Source organism: Eulemur rufifrons, chromosome 7, assembly GCF_041146395.1.
Source record: "Eulemur rufifrons isolate Redbay chromosome 7, OSU_ERuf_1, whole genome shotgun sequence".
In the NCBI taxonomy this organism is placed as follows: Eukaryota; Metazoa; Chordata; class Mammalia; order Primates; family Lemuridae; genus Eulemur; species Eulemur rufifrons.
This window is the reverse complement of record NC_090989.1, coordinates 1983476-2000613: the sequence shown is the minus strand read 5'-3', so window position 1 is coordinate 2000613 and position 17138 is coordinate 1983476. Positions and strand designations below refer to the sequence as shown.

The 17138-nt window shown below is 53.5% G+C and overlaps 2 protein-coding genes across 2 annotated transcripts in view; both read right to left on the bottom strand.

The window, feature by feature from the left end:
• TSPEAR (thrombospondin type laminin G domain and EAR repeats) overlaps positions 1–17138 on the bottom strand; it is a 132462-nt gene that overhangs the window by 36589 nt on the left and 78735 nt on the right. The window contains exon 2 of the mRNA XM_069474902.1: positions 13946–14166. Coding sequence (XP_069331003.1) covers positions 13946–14166 — 221 coding nt within the window. The remainder of the gene's footprint in view (positions 1–13945; positions 14167–17138) is intronic.
• Positions 8284–9204, bottom strand: LOC138386052 (keratin-associated protein 10-1-like). The gene has a single exon (XM_069472234.1). The coding sequence runs from the start codon at positions 9202–9204 to the stop codon at positions 8284–8286; it is 921 nt and encodes a 306-aa protein (XP_069328335.1).

Genomic DNA, 17138 nt, shown 5'->3' with positions numbered 1-17138 from the left:
CAAGCACTCGGGCCGCAGCCAGGCTGTGTACTTCATCAGCCGATTTCTTTTCATTCCGCTGTATGGATTTACCACAGTTTGCCTGTTCAACGGTTGAAGGATACTTTGATTATATCCTGCTTTTGATGACTATGAGCAAAGCTTGCATTAATATAAACATTGCTTGTGTACAGCTTTTTGCACAATAATGAGTTTTCATTTCTCCAAAGTAAACATCTAGGAGTGGACTTGCTGGGCCATGTGGTCAGTGTATATTTGACATTATAAGAAAGGGCCAAAGTGTTGGCAAAGTTTTGCACTTCCACCAGCAAAGTGAGAGTCCTGGTTGCTATGCGTCCTTGCCAGCCCAGATATTGTGAGTTTTAAAAAAAATGCCAGCCATCCTAATAGTGTGCAGTGGTATCTTATCATTCGTTTAATTTGTGTTGCCATGGTGATTGAAGATGTGTTGGGCATATCTAACGTGCTCGTTTGCCAGGCCGCTCTCCAGGGGGGTTACTGTGGGTTACGTTTCCGCCAACGGCCTACGAGAGTTCCAGTTCCTCCGCATCCTTGCCGACACTTGGCATGAGCGGCCTTTTAGTTTTAGCCATTCCAGGAGGTGTGTACGGTATCTCACTGTGGCTTTCGTTTGCTTTTCCCTAATGAGTAATGACATTGAGCAACTTTTTATGTGCCATCCATGCATCTTTTTGGGTAAAATGTTTTTTCAAATCTTTAAGCCGCTGTTTTAATTAGGCTTCCTTGATACTGAATTTTGAGAGTTCTTTATATATTTTTGGATACAAGTACTTTGGTCAGTTGTGTAATTTGCAGATATCTTCCACTAGTCTATGCGTTGTCTTTTCATTCTCTTAACAGCGTCTTTTCAAGAACATAAGTGTTTAATACTGATAAAGTCTGATTTATCAAATACTTTCTTTTACAGATTATGCTTTTGGTGTTGAATCTAAGAACTTTTTGCCTAACACAAGGTCAGATTTTCCCCTGTTTTTTCCTAATAGTTAAACATTTTTACATTTGACACTTAGGTCTATGATCAATTTTGATTTAATTTTTACATTAAGTATGACAGCGGTCCCCAACCTTTTTGGCCCCAGGGACCAGTTTCATGGGAGACAGTTATTCCACACATGGTGGAAGGGTGGTTTGCTCAGAGCTCAGGAGGTGCTGTGTGGCCTGGTTCCTAACAGGCCATGGACCAGCACTGGGCTGTGGCCTGGGGGTTGGGCACTGCAGAAGTGTGAGACGTTGGTCAAGAGTCACCTCTTTTCACATACAGACATCCAATTGTTTCAGTACTGTCCTATCTCATTAAGTTGCCTTTGCACTTTTGTCAAAAATCAGTTGACTTTATTGTATGGCTCTACTTCTCTGTTCTCTTCCACTGATCGGGGCGTCCATCACTGTCTTGATTACTGTGGCTTCATACTACAGTACATCTTGAAATCTGGTAAAGTGAGTACTCAACTTCATTATTCTTTTTCAAATTGTTTTTGGCTATTTTAGTTCATTTGCCTACCAAATTAATTTTAGAGTCAACTTGTTGGTATCAAAAAAAAATCCTGCCAAGATTTTGATTGGGACTGCCCTGAATCCACAGGTCAGTTTGGCGTCACTGACGTCATAACACTGTTGAGCACCCACCCATGAACGTGGTATACATGGTGCACGTCTCCACGTATTTCTGTCTTGCTTGTTTTGTTCATCAGTGTTTTCATTGTTCTTACTAGGTACCTATTCTGTTACATTATGCCACATTTTCACTTTCTATTCTATTGTAAATCATACTTTTAAACAGTGTTTTTGAGTTCCAAGTGTTTATTGCTAAGATAAGTAAATGTAACTAAATTTTGTTACTTTTATTACTGTAAGCTTGCATCCTTCAACCTTGCTAGACTCTCTTATAGTTCTAGGAGTCTTTTTGTAGATTCTTGAGGGTTTTCTGTGTAGACTGTCAGTGTTATTTCTTCCTTTCCAATACATATGCCTTTTATTTATTTTTCTTACCTTGGTGCTCTGGGGGGACTTTTAGTGTGATGTGGGAAGGAGAGTGAGGGAGGACGTCTGTGTCACCTCCTGGTCTTAGGGGAGAACCATGCAGCCATTTACCACTGAGTGTGGTGTTGGCTGTACATTTTCATAAATGCCCCTTACTGGGTTAAAAAGTGAGCATTTGTCTATTCCTAGTTCATTGAGAGCTTTTGAAAAAAATCGTGAACTGATGTTGAATTTTGTAAATTTCCCCCCATATCAACTGAGACTACCATATTGTTTTTCTTCTTTCATCTGTTAATATGGTGAATTACATTCATTGATTTTTGACTGTTGAGCTAGCCTTGCATTTCTGGGATGAACCCAACCTGGTTGTAATGTATTAGCCTTTTCATGTGTTAATATATTTGACTTGCTAATATTTTGTTGAGGATTTTTGTATCTATATTTGTCAGGGATATTGGCCTGTAGTTTTCTTTTTATGTTATGTCTTTCATCTGTTTTTGGATATCAAAGTAACACTGAACTCTTTAAACACATACTGAAGTGTTCTTTTATGGAAGAGATTGTGTAGAATTGTCATTTTTTTTCTTCTTTAGACATTTTGATAGAATTTACCAGTGGACAATCTGGGCATGATGTTTTCTTTATTGGAATGATTTAAAATTGATATAGGAAACAAAAATAATGAGAAGATAAACCACAGACTGGGAGAAAATATTTGCAAAAGACATATCTGATTAAGACAGTGATCCAAAATATAAAAAGAACTCTTAAAACTCAACAAGAAAATGAACCTGATTTAAAAATGGGCAAAAGACCTCAACAGACGCTTCACCAAAGAAGATATATAGATGGCAAATAAGCACATGAAAGGATGCTCAGCATCGCCTGTCTTTAGAGAATGGCAAATTAAAATAATGGTGAGATACCCCTACGCACTTACAAGAATGGCCAAGATCCCCAACACGGACAACGCCAAGTGCTGGTGAGGAGGTGGAGCGATGGGAGCTCCTTGTGCATGGCTGGTGGGGATGCAAAGTGGTGCAGCCTCTTTGGAAGACAGTTTGGTGGTTTCTTACAAAATGAAAACTACTCTTTATGATCCAGCAATCGTGCTCCTTGGTATTTACCCAAATGACTCAAAAAGTTATGTCTACAAAAAAACTGTACAAGGATGTTTATGGCAGTTTTATTCCTTATTGTCCAAAGATGAAAGCAACCAAGATGTCCTTCAATAGGAGAATGGATAAATAAATTGTAGTACGTTGAGACGATGGGATATTATTCACAGCTAAAATGAAATAAGCTATCAATCCAAGAAAAGATATAGAAAAACCTTAAATGCATATTATTACTAAGTGAAAGAACCGAATCTGAAAAGGCTACCTACTATTTGATTCTGACTATACGACATTCTGGAAAAGGCAAAACTTTGGAGACAGCAAAGGGATCGGTGGCCGTTGGGGGTTGGGGGAGGGAGGGTGCACAGGCAGAACACCGGAGATCCAGGGCAGTGACACTGTTCCGCAGGGTACTGCGGAGCTGGGGACGTGTCATTTTCCATTTGTCGAAACTTACAGAATGGAGAGCACCGAGAGCGAGGCAGAATGTAAACCGCGGGTTCTGCGTGGTGATGACGTGTCAGTGCCGGTTCGTGGACCGTGACAGGTGTGCCCCCGGGGGTGCTGATCACGGGGGAGGCTGTGCGTGTGTGGGGCAGGTGTGTGTGAACTCTCTGTACTCTCGCTCAATTTTGCTGTGAACCTAAAACTTCTCCAAAAAGTAAAGTTTATTTAAAATTGACATAGGATGGTTATGTCTTTTTCTTAAGTGATTTTTTTTTTTTTTTTTTTTGAGACAGAGTCTCACTCTGTTGCCTGGGCTAGAGTGAGTGCCGTGGCGTCAGCCTAGCTCACAGCAACCTCAGACTCCTGAGCTCAAGCGATCCTCCTGTCTCAGCCTCCCGAGTAGCTGGGACTACAGGCATGCGCCACCATGCCCGGCTAATTTTTTCTATATATATTTTTAGCTGTCCATATAATTTCTTTCTATTTTTAGTAGAGGTGGGGTCTCGCTCTTGCTCAGGCTGGTCTCGAACTCCTGAGCTCAAACGATCCGCCCACCTCGGCCTCCCAGAGTGCTAGGATTACAGGCGTGAGCCACCGCGCCCGGCCAAGTGATTTTTGATAGTTTGTGTCTTCAAGGAATAGGCCCGTTTCATCTTAGTTATCCAATTTATGGGCACAGAGGTGTTTGTTATATTCCCTCTTTATTACTTTTAATGCCTGTGGAGTATGCGGTTGTGCCTTTTCTTCCATTTCTCATACTGATCGTTTTTGTCTTCTTTGCCTTTTTCCCAGTTTAGCTAGGTTTATCAAGTTTATCTTTTCAAAGAACAGCTTTGGTTTCATTGATCATCACATTGTTTTACTATTTTCCACTTAATTGATTTCTGCTTTCGTCTTTGTCATTTCATACTTTATGCCTGCTTTGGGCTTAATTTAGTCGTACTTTTCCATTTAAAAATTTTAACCTGTTTATGTCATCATTTTTAAAGTGTACTTCTTGCAGAAAGCGTAGTTAGGATTTGCCTTTTTATCCAATCTAAATCTCTTTTCTGTTCCTCCCTCTCTCTCTTCTTCTTTGGGGACTCTGATTACACATATATGAGGCTACTTGACGTTTCCTACAGCTCACCGATGCTTTGTTTCTTTTTCTTCTCTGTGTTTCCTTTTAGACAGTTTCTTATGCTATGTCTTCAAGGTCACTCAACTTTTCTTCTGCAGCGTCTGTTCTGCTATGAATCTCACCCGGTGTAGTTTTCACCTCAGACAGTGTAGTTTCCCTCTCTAGATGTTCTATTTGTGTCTTTACAGAAAGATCTTCCTCATATTACTTAATATGCTTAATCTTTTCTCTAACTTCTTGAACATATGGAACATAGTTAATGTCCCTTAACATACTTGATTACTAATTCTGTGATCTGTGACATTTCTCTTTTGGTTTAAATTGATTTTATCCTCATATGTGATACATTTTCCTACCTCTTTGCATGTCTAGTGATTTTTGAATGGATGCCTGACATTGTGAATTTTGCCCTGTTGTGTGCTGGATGTTGTGTATTCCCATCAGTATTCTTGAGCTTTGTTCTAGGGTGTAGTTAAGTTACTGGCAAAGATGATTCTTTTGAGGCTTGTGTAAGTTTTCTTAGGCAGGACCCAACTAGTGGTTACTCTAGGGCCAGTGTTGCCCCTGCCGCTGTGCCAGGAGCCTGCTGAGTAATCTCCCCGATGTCCCAAGAATTATGAGGGTTTCTTTCGGGCAGGCAGGAATAGGTGCTGTTTCTGGCTCTGCTTGATCTCTGGGAATTATTCCACCTTATTTTACTGGTCCCCCAAGTTTAAGCTTCACACACACTTGCTGATCATCACTCAGCTGAATACCTGGCGGAAACCTCTGGCATGTTGGGAGTTCTCTCTCGGTGCAGCGCCTCTGTGGTGCCCTGTCCTGGGAACACCAGCTGCCTTGGCCTCCCCCAACTTCCAAATCCGTCTCTGAAACTTGGGCTCCCCCATCCAACTGTGACCTGGAAAGATTCTCCAGGCAGCGAGGGGCACAGTGGTGAGACTCTGGGTGTGCTTCTCCCTCTGAGCTGCACCTGTGCTGTGCGGCCTCACGTCAGTCCCCAGAACCGTTTTCCAGGATGTGGGAATTGCTCCAGCGGGCAGGAAGGCCCAGTCCCGCGTCCTCAGTCTCAGCCGGAAGGGAACTTTCCGTTCTGCCCAACTGCGTTTCCACTCCCAGCTCTTTCTCCTCAGGTTGGAGACTTCGGACTCTTTCCTGGAAGGAAGCCGTGGGGGTCAGTGTCCAGAGTCTACCACGGCCGGGGCTCCGCCCGTCGGACCCTTCCCCGCCGGCCGCTGGCATCCCCTGGCTGCTGGGAGGGGAGGCTGCCGGGGCAGTCCCGGGCTCCCCTGTCCCCTGCCATCACCCAGCGCTCCTTGGCTTCCTCCTGCACAGACACCAGCTTCTGGCCACTGGTCCCCACCTACGTGCATTTTGGGCCTTTGGGTGATATCTTGTCATTAAATTTTGTCCTAAATGGAACCAATGTGTTTTTCTTTTTCCATCTGGTAATTCTGCTTTTATTTGGGATTTAGGGAGATTAAAAAATATGCCTCAGACACCACCATATCTGGAGTCTCTCCCAATGTTCATTCCTTCTTGATTCTAGTAAATGAAAACTCTTAGCAGAATGCAAATAAAAGGCGTCTCCCTAACCCACAGCAAACAGCAAGTGTGGTGGGGAACCGCGAATTCTCGCAACAGTCAGGAGTAATCGCGGGCGCTCTTAATCTACTCAGCAGCGTTCTGGGTGTTTGAAGTCATGTTGCTACAGGAAAAAGGAATAGCAACAGGAGTTATACAGATTGGAAATAAAAACTTCAATTCTCATTATTTTTAGATGACGAGCTCATCTACAGAAAAAATCCAAGAAAATCAACTCACAAACTGTAAGAACTAGTGAAAGAATTTGCAAAGAAGTTAAATACATGGTTTTATACCTAGACAATTTGTATATATAATTTCTATAGATACATACGATTTCTATACTAAGACAATGTAATAGGAAAACTTTTCCCGTTCACACTGGCAGAACATCCCCATGAAACACGTAAGAGCCAGTCCCAGTAGGACCACGTAAGACCAATAGAAGAAAATGGCAAGTTCTAAACGGATATGTGCTACTATGTAACTGAGAGGCAATATTTAAAATTACAGATTCCTCCTAAATATTTAAAAGTTCAATGGAATTCCAGTAAAAATTCTAGTACTTTTAAAAATAACTTGAAAACATTCTAAAATTAATTGGGAAAAGAATGTCTAAAAGATATAACCAAACTGTTTGGAACATGAGAAGGCAATGCCTTCCTTGTCAACTGTTAAAATAGATCACACAGCTGAAGTGGATAAAACATCTTGGAACTGGAGCAAGGTCAGGAGATTAATGGAACAAAACAGAGATCTCAGAAATTGACAAAAGAATTTTTATAAGGTAAAAGAAATATTTCGGATACGGCTGGGAAATGGACCTTTTTAAAAAAGCCAGTTGGCTACTGATGGGGAGAGATTCCTATCCTGTGCCTCCCAAGTCACAGCGACCGGCCGAAAATATACCCTCAGGACAGAGGAACAGCACAAACAGCTGGAGGAGAACCAAGCTAGAGCCAGGACAGGCCACCTGGGGAGGGCCCGAGGCCATCGGTGCTGGGCCTGTCCTCATGGGGGGCTGGCCGCCGTCCTGGCCGCTGTCCGCGGTGCCAACCTTTCCTACCAAGGACATCCGGGAGGCTCGGGCTCTTTGTGGAAACCAAGTCACCAGGGGTCCAGGTGTCCACAGACCTTGTGGGGACAAGCACGGGGACCGTCACGTGCAGCCATGACCCCCATCTCCCACCTGCACTCAGACCCCGATGATCCAGAGGAGGACGCTGGGCAGCCCCGGTTTCCACCCGCGTGACAACATCTTTCCTCCCACTCACGTCTTTGTCCCCATGAACAGGGAGCAGCTCCTCTATCTCCTGCACCAGGGTCCACTGCGTGGGTGGCGCCCGTGAACGGGACACCCAGGGAGGGAGACCCGGGCCCAGACCCTGCCTGGACCCACATTGGCTTCCCCAGGGCGACTCTGCAGAATGGGGCTGCCCAGGTGGGACACGGCAGGGACTGTCCAGGGAGCCTGGAGAACCCCCTGCCGGGGTCTCTGGGGTGACCAGCCTCGGGGAGCCAGGGCAGGGGCCAGGCAGGGACTGCGCCTCCCTGGGCGAGGCCGGGAGTCCCGCCTGTGACCCCACAGGAGAGAGGACACTGCCCTGCGACTACCGGGTTGAGTCACTCGATCCTAGAAATGTCCCTGGCAGGAGGCGGCCACTGTCTGCTCAAGTCCCTGCCCCCACCCCCGCAAGCATCACAGGAGAAGAGAATCAGGGTCACAGCGAGTTTATTGGCAGCCGAGAGGTGCTGACAGGGTCAAGTTGAGACCACGTGACCCTCAGCAGAGACACTGGGAGGAAAGACGGGGGACAGAGGGCAGGTGAGGCAGCCTGCGGGCGGCAGGAAGGGAGGTCAGGGCAGCACAGGGGGCACGTGGGGACGTGGGGACGTGGGGACGTGGGGGCCCCGCTCCAGATGGGGGCAGCTGCCTAACCTGGGCCAGGACCAGACAGAAGGGGCTGTGAGAGGCACAGGGTGGACCTGAGCCCGCTGGCCCTGGGGACGTGCCCCTCAGCAGCTGGACCCCTGGCACAAGGAGAGGCCACAGCAGGCCGGGCGGGGGCAGGCAGGGCGGCAGAGGAGGGACACAGAGGAGGCTGGGCGGGGGCAGGCAGGGCGGCAGAGGAGGGACACGCAGGAGGCCGGGCGGCAGCAGCTGGGCTGGCAGGAGGAGGCAGGGACACAGCAGGCAGGTCTGCACACGGGACGGCAGAGGAGGGACACGCAGGAGGACGGTCTGCAGCAGGACTGCTGGCAGGGGGAGGGGGTGCAGCAAGCTGGCTGGCAGCTAGACTGCTGGCAGCATGAAGAGGAGGCCTCACAGCACACAGGCTTGCAGCACACGGGCTTGCAGCACACGGGCACACAGCAGGACTGCTGGCAGGGGGAGGGGGTGCAGCAAGCCAGCTGGCAGCTAGACTGCTGGCAGCATGAAGAGGAGGCCTCAGAGCACACGGGTACACAGCACACGGGCTTGCAGCACACGGGCACACAGCAGGACTGCTGGCAGGGGGAGGGGGTGCAGCAAGCCAGCTGGCAGCTAGACTGCTGGCAGCATGAAGAGGAGGCCTCAGAGCACACGGGCACACAGCACACGGGCTTGCAGCACACGGGCACACAGCAGGACTGCTGGCAGGGGGAGGGGGTGCAGCAAGCCGGCTGGCAGCTAGACTGCTGGCAGGGGGAGGGCGTGCAGGTGCTGGTGCAGACTGGTCGGCAGGGGCTGGACACGCAGCTCACTGGGCTGCACACCAGGGTCAGGCAGGGGGCCGGGGCGCAGCAGCTGGGGGCGCAGCAGGGGGGCTCGCAGCAGCTCTCTTGGCAGTCGTCCCCCTGCCAGGAGTCGGGGCAGGCGGCGCAGGAACCGGGCAGGCAGACCCGGCTGCCGTAGCTCAGGTCGCTGGAGCAGACGGACACGGCGGACGCGGCCATGCTGGGGTTGAGCTGGGCAGGGTGTGGGTGGGTGAGTGAGTGAGTGTGTGGGGTGCTCGGCGCTGGCAGCCTTTATACCCCTCCCGCCCTGGTTGTCCCGGCCCCACAGCCGCCCCTTCCTTGTTGGCAGCGCCGGGGCCAGGCCGTCATTAGGGTGTTTGTTTGCCTGTGATGTTGTCCAGCTCGTAAACGTCCTGCCACGTCTGGGCTGTAGCCCGTCCCATGTGGTCCCCTGGGGGCAGGGGTGCGGTGGGCGTGCTCCCAGCAGGGCTGTGGGGCATGGGGGACACAGGGTCGGGTGGGGGGGACGTGCCTTGGGCTGTCCCTGGTGACCTGGGACCCTGTCCTGTCACTGGCCCAGCAGCCCCAGGACACTGCTCTCCCTGCTGGGAGCCGGCACGTAGTACGAGGGGCTTCCCGTGGTGCAAACACCCCTCCCGTGAGGCCCCCTTCCCGGGATGCAGGACTGTCACCACCCGGTGACAGACAGCCCAGATTGGGGGGTGACCTGCCCAGGGCCATGCGGCTGTGAGGGGCTGTGACTGGACCCAGAGCCCTTGGCCCGAGCTCTGGACGACGGCTCAGCCCACGGCCTCTGCGCCCCCTGCGCTGTGTCTGCTGCTCGCCTTGTCCTTGGCTGGGAGGTGACAGGACTGGGCATTGTAGGTCAAGGACGAGGGCTCGGCCCCTGCCCGCTCAGGCACGACGGCAGCCTCCTGGGCCGTGAACCCACAGGGAATCCCTGCTTCACCAAGGACAGCCACCAGCCCTTGTCCCCCCAGGGTCCCTCCACAGTGTGTCCTGTGGTGCTCCCTGTCCTGAGCCTGCACCCCCCCGACCAGCCCTGCCCAGGGCCCCGCCGCAGCCCCCAGCTCCGCTCAGGCATCTCGATGCGTCGTGATCTCTGGTCACACGCGTGGTCCCCGCGTGGCAGAGACGAAGTGCAGGAGCTCCTGGCCCTGTGTGCCGCCCCCGTCACCAGGGCTTCCTCCCCCGTCAGCCAGTCCTAATGCTGACTGTGCCTTCACGTTTTTACATAAAAGCAAAGTGCACGTGCATAGTTCATTATAAAACACGGCCTGCGTTACAGGATGTGGAGTAGAACGTTCCGTGTTGCCCTGAACCGGCCATGGCGGAAACTACCTCGTGTTCTAGTGCTGGTGTCTGGTCAGACCTTTCCCACGGGGCTTCCTAATACGACAGACGCTGACCGCCTACGGCCCGCCGCCCCCACCACCGTCCTGCCCAGGGGGTGGGAAGGGGCTGTGGAGGTGGCTGTCCCCTCAGCCCCATGCAGCGAGTGCCTCCCACTCTGCCCACGGGCCGTCTGCTCCCCACGGCGGGTCCCCGGGAGCTGGTCAGAGAGGCTGCGGCAGTGGCCAGGGAGCCCACAGTGCTGGCCCCGCCACGCCTCCTCCCTGTGCCACCCCTGCAGGGGTCAGAGCCCAGCAGAGGCAGAAGGAGGGCCAGGAGACAGGTCACGCCCCGGCCACGGTGTCCCTGAGCCCACTAGACCTGCACGTGGGGGGCTGGGATGGGACTGGGCTCAGATCCCAGAGGAGCGTCTGGAGCCCCTCTGTGTGGGGCTGTGGTTCTGCTCGACTCCTGAGACCAGAGTCTCTGCTGCGCTCCAGTGACAGGCGCTCAGTCCCGCCACCGACGTGTCTGCAGCGTGTCTGGCTGCTCCTGCTCGTTGTCTGGTGTTCTCTGCTCTGGTCTCCAAAGGCGGACTGGGCGTGACAGGGACAGCGTGTGCCCGGCTGCCCGTCCGTCTCCAGAGATCTAACAGTGCCTGGCACAGGGAAGATCGTTAATAAATATTGGCTGAAAAACAAACGTTTTCAGAGAAATCACGGAATAACAGTTTCAAGTTCTGAAATGGTTCCATCTTGCCACCTTTTCTCATCTGCGCAAAGCGCTCTGTCGCGTTCTGCTCCACGTGCGCGGAGTTGACTCGCGTCAGACCGGTCGTCCAGCTGAGAAAAATCGGGAACCTGGTTCCAGGAGCTGCCAAGACAGCTGAGGCCTGAGTGATGGGATCCCCATCGGAGGGAAGGTGCACAGACGTTCCTCTGCTGGTCACCGTGGGTTTGCTTAAGGCACTTGCCAATCACGGGTCACAGCCAGAGGCTGAGAGGCTGAGTGGAGGTTTCGGTCGTCTTGTGGAATTGGAAGACACACCCCACAGGGCAGCCCCTGACCAGCCAGAGGATCCTGGGAAGGAGCCCAGGCTTCTGGTTGGAAACACTGAGGTAAGCGAAGGGCCTCTCCCTAGGGTGGAGGGCAAACCAGAACCAAACCCGGCCCACCCAGCATCCGCTCCAGCGGAACCAGACGGTCTGCCCAGGACCTGTGTCTCCTGGGAACAGAAGCGGGTCGCTGGAGACAGGTGCCATCAACAGAAACTCGAGTCATCTTACAGTTTTCACGTGCAAAGTCAGATATTCAGTCAAATCTACTGGGCACACTAGAAGACAAGACCAACTGACAAAGGACCAAGAGAAAAAGCCAACACTAGAAACAGCCCTGCAGGAGATTTAGATATCAGAATTGGCAAACATGGATTTAAAGTAACTGCGATTGATTTCTTCAAGAAAATAGAGGGCAAGGTGGGAAATTTCAGTGGCAAACTGGGTTTATGAACCAGAATCCAAGAGAAATTCTAGACTGGAAGAGCACAGGAACTGAAGTTAACTTAATAGATTAGCTTAACAGCATATTAGGCAAAACTAAAAGCAGACGAGTGAAGGAACAGAGATGGGGAATATCAAGACTCAGCACAGCGAGGGGGAGAACTAGATACTTACATGCAAAAGAATAAATTTGAACCTCCTACCTCACACCATATACCAAAATTAACTCAAATAAATTGAAGACTTAAATGTAAGTGCTAAAACTCTTACAAGAAAACTTGGGGTGATTCTTAACCCCAGATTTGGCAATGGATTCTTAGACATGATACCAAAAGTATAAACAATGAAAGAAAAAATAGATAAATTGAACATCATCAAAATTAAAAAGTTTTGTTCTTCAAAGGACTCTATCAAGAAAGTAAAAGACAATTCTCAGAGTGGCAGCAAATATTTGCAAATCACATATCTGATAAAGGACTTTTACCAAACACAAAAAGAACTCTTTACCACTAAGCAACAAAAAGGCAATTAGCCCAATGAAAACTGGCAAAGGATTTTAGTAGACATTTCCACAAATGGCCAATACACACATGAAAAATATTGAACATCATTATTCATCAGGGAAACACAACTCAAAACCGTCCTTAGGCGCCACTTCATGCTTGTGAGGTTGGCTTGAAACAGAAAGTCAGACAACAACAAGTGTTGGCAAAGGTGCGGAGAATTCACAACCCACGCCCTGCTGACGGGAATACAAGATGGGGCCGCTGCCTTGGAAAGCAGTCAGGAGTCCCTCAGAAAGTTAACCATGTGACCCAGGAATTCCACTCCTAAGTATGTACTCACGAGAAATGAAAACACGTGTCCACACAGAAACGTGCACACGAATGTTTATGGTGGCATTATTCATAACAGCCAAATGTAGGAACAACCCAAATGTCCATCACGGATGGATGGATAATCAAAATGTGGAATATCCACGCCATGGAATATCATTCCACCATAAACAGGAATGACACGCTACTACACGCCACACGCCACCCGGGGATACATCTTGGAAGCGCTACGCTAAGCAGAAGCAGCCAGTCACGGAGGACTGCGTGTTACACGATTCCGTTTACACGGAACGCAGACGGGGCAAATCCACAGAGACGGGCGGCAGTGGTCACACACTGGAGTTGTCCACACAGGGGAGCCACTGGAGCCAAACGCCGGAGTCGTGCTCCAGCAATAACTGAGGAGAATTTAACCTGAAAAGTAGAGTTTGTACAAGAAAAGAATAAGATGGAAATTATAGAACGTGAACATGCTGGGATTGAAACTCAGCAGTTGGGCCTCACTGCAGATTGGGAGGAGCGGGAGGAGGGGGTCTGTGAACTCGGGCAGGAAGCGTCCGCCAAGTCTCACTGCAGGGACAAACCCACAGCGGAGCCACCACCTCGGGAAGGGGGGGTGACTCCTTCCTTAACTGGCGATTCTGAACTGGAAACGCAAATTCATTTGTATCAACGTCAGAGGGATCGTTCGTTGCACACGTGTGATGTGCACTGTTCCGGAAACCAGGGGGGACAGGGAAAAGGGTCGGTCCCCACCTTCCAAACTAGAGCGGGCACGTGTATTAGATCAGGGATCGGTCAGACTGCAAATTACGGGTAAACGGGTCCACAACGCGCATGTTTTTATGTGATCTTATTGCCAGCAATTCCTGCCAGAGGATGTCGAGACAAAGCTCTAAGGGCCGCACCTACAGTTGTAGGGATGAGCCGCACACGCCCGAGCGGGGGGTCACGCAGACCGCCCGCACACGCCCCAGCGAGGGGTTGCGCAGACCGCCCGCACACGCCCGAGCAGGGGGATTGCCCACACACGCCCGAGCGGGGGGTCACGCAGACTGCCCGCACACACCCGAGCGGGGGGTCGCGCAGACCACCTGCTGCCAGGGAGGAGGCCCATGCCACGAGCAAGGCGAGCACGCTGGAGCCCAAGGAAACCCCAGGGGCCCGTGACAAAGGCCTCCCACAAGCTGCAGCCCTCGCCCTTGCTGGAGTCAAGAGCCTCAAAAGGGAACGTCAGGTTATTCTAACACGAAGAGCAAAAAGCGCACTGACCTTGGGTGGAAGATTGGGGACTTTCAAGGTTACAACGATGGAAAATTCTTGAGGGAAGAGATCACATCGGAAGAAAATCCGGGAGGCAGGGAAGCTCACGGCCTGGGGGGCCGCTGCCGAGAGCTGGAGGCCCCGCACGCCGTGGGCCTGCATCGTCCTGACTCCGCTCGGGGCGCCGGCCGGAGGGACGACCTCTGCCAGGATGTCCAGGGGCCGCAGGTCTGTCAGAGAAATCACAGGAGGTCAGGCCAGGACGCGCCCTGCAAGGTGACACCTCGACAGCCAACACACACACGGGCACCGGTGTGGTGGGCTCTGGTCTTGGCGTTTGCACAACTCTCACGGCAGCCCCTACGAGCCGCACATCATGGTCACTCCTGTTCTACCGGTGAGGAAACTGAGGCACTGAGGAGTAGGGACGGCCCCTGGGCCTGCCGCCGGGCCCCTTCCCCTCCCGCCCCTGCCGGATTTTGCACGGCGACCTCAGAGCCACGGACACACGTTCCACATGCCGCTGTTTGCGGGCCGCAGCCAGGCACTGCGCAGGGTCTGCCGAGCAGGACAGAGGAGGGAGCGCCCAGGCCCCACTGCAGACACAGGGACGTCGGGGACCGAGGCAGGGCGAGCACAGCACTCCCCACTGGGCCTCTCCTGCACCCCGTGTTCCGGCAGAGGCTCAGCGGCGTGGGTGGAGGCTGCGGGGTCCCGCACGGGCCTGGAAGCAGCGTGACGCTGGCCGTGCCTCCCCTGCGCTCTCGCAGGCACACGGGTCCAGGGCAGCCTCAGGTGCACAGTTCACAGTCCACCGGCGGGGCTGGCCTGGCCTCCCCTGGGGGCAGCGTTAGGGAAGGAACTCGGACATGCAGAGGGTGCTCGTGGCTAGAAAGAGGGTTTCGCCCCCCACACACACACCCGACCCAGGCCACTGCCTGGCAGCAGAGCCCGAGGCTGGTGCCCGGACCACCCCGACCTGGCCGCTGTGGCAGCTGGGGCTCGGGGTCAATGACCGGCCGTGTGAATGGAGCAGCCACCCCCGGAGCTGTCTCCCTTGGGCCAGTGTCTTGCCACGGGCCCCGCCTGGGTCTGACACGGGGTGTAGGTCAGTGCATGCAGCGCTCTGTCCTCCAGCTAAGCCGCCCCCACGTCCCCGCCCTGACGATGCTGCAAAGAGGCTGTAACTGGGTCCCCGCGACCTTTCTGGGCCTTAGAGCTGCAGGGTGGAGGGGCTCCTGCCCCGCACGGCCTCTGAGCCACAGGGACACTTGGGTCAGACCGAGGGGACCGGGACAGACGAGTGCCTTGCTGATCTCCGGCAGCCCACGGAATGACCCAGAAATCTGAGGATTGCTCTCCTTTAGGGGTCAAGCCAGTGATCCTCCTTGACGCAGTAAGGGCTGCTGCCCAGGAGGGCGGTGGGGCTCGGAGGTTCACGTCCAGGCTGTGACGTGCCTGGGTGAGGCCCCACGAGGACAGTGGCCAAACCCCCTTTTGTAAGAAGCACATCAGGCCCATGGGGGCTGTGGGTGCCTGCAGGGCTCGACCCGCCCGGCCTGGCCCCGCTCACGTCCTCCTCACGGCCAGGCGGCCCCTTTAGGGTCCGTCCGGGATGAGCCAGGAGGCACAAGCCCCAGGTTTCTGCCCGGCGCCATGTGAAGGTGCCGTGCCTGGAGGGAGGCGGAGGAAGGGGACGGTTGGCACCGCGTGTCATGCTGAGACACTGAACACAAACAGCCAACGGCCAGGCCACACCGGACAGGGGAGCTCTGGGCCCAGCCCTGCAGCCACCAGCCCGGGCGGCTTCCCCAGTGTCTGTCCCCACGTCCAGCTCGGGCCCACCCCTCACAGATCCAGGGGGGCCGCCTCCAGCTCCCCACAAGACACCTCCCTGGGCCCCTCCCCTGCCTGCCCTTGTGTCTCTGCCAGACACAGGTGACGGTGGCCAAGCCTGCACCGCAGCTGGCTCTGAGACAGCTGTGCGTGTTCCCAGGGGCCGTCTTCGTCTATTCCAAACTGGCTTCTTGCAGTGGTGGTTTTAGACACAAACGGTCGTAGCCTTGAGGGGGCTTACAATTTGGCAGAGGGGACGTGACTGCCACAGGAGATCAGCTCAAAGCTGCTACATGCAGGTCCTAGACTAGACTCCGATCTAAAGACCTGGCCCACGACTCACTCACCCTCTCTGAGCCTCAGTTTCCTCATCTGCAAAGTGGGACGATGGTGGCATCTCCTGTCAGGAGCTGAGCTGAGCTGCCAGGTGTCAGGGGATTAAACAAGCCCAGGGGAGGGCAGGGCAACCTACTCACTCACTGCCCGGTATAGACAACTGGCCAAGCCAGAAGACGTGTCCACTGGGGGACTGTCCCTGCTCCACTGTCCCCGCAGGAGGGTGCCGTGGGGTCCTGCCGGTTTATAAGGGGGAAGGGCTAGGAGGGGACGCGTCCTGGGCACAGACAGGGACGTGTCTTCAGGCTTCCTAACAGGAGGCCCTGCTCAGGTACCTGGGCTGGGGACACAGGTGCGTGAGGACGTGGCCGGCTGGGGGCCTGAGCCATGACTCCTGCAGAGGCTGCGGTGGCCGGGCCTGCACCAAGCCTGGCGTGGGGGCAGCTCCGCGAGGCCTGCGTGGCAAAGCCCCTGTAACCGCGGTGTCTGGGAGGAGAGACGGCGCGGAGGGAAGGCCAGTGGCCGGCTCCACACCCCACAACCGTTCCCCGGGGACGGGTTCTGGTTGGGCCCTGGAGACTGAGCTGTTCGGAGGACACGGCTGGGCGTGCAGGTGTGAGCCACGGGCCCCTCCCCGGGGGACACCTGGCCACGCTCGGACGGCTCTGGGAAGGGAGCGCAGCGGCCTTCACTCTGGGAGTCCGTGGATTTAAACGGGGGGCCCAGATGCCAGGAGCTGACCTCCTGACTCGGTTAGGGGGCGGTGTGGGCTGCCCTGGACGGCAAGGTGCACCCCGCAGCCTAGTAACAAAGCCGTCCGGGTCGGCCCAAGAAGAGACAGCCAGAGCCCAGAAGGAGCCCCCGGTTGGCAGCTGTTCCGGAGTGAGAGGGGAGAGGGCGGCCCGGCCGGCGGTGGGGCTGGGGAAGCCGGGGTCTGGGGAAGATGCTCCGTGGAATCCAGCAGGACACACGGACGAGGACACCGTGAAAGGTGAAACCCAGAGTCCGTGGGGCAGCCGGGGCCCCCTGT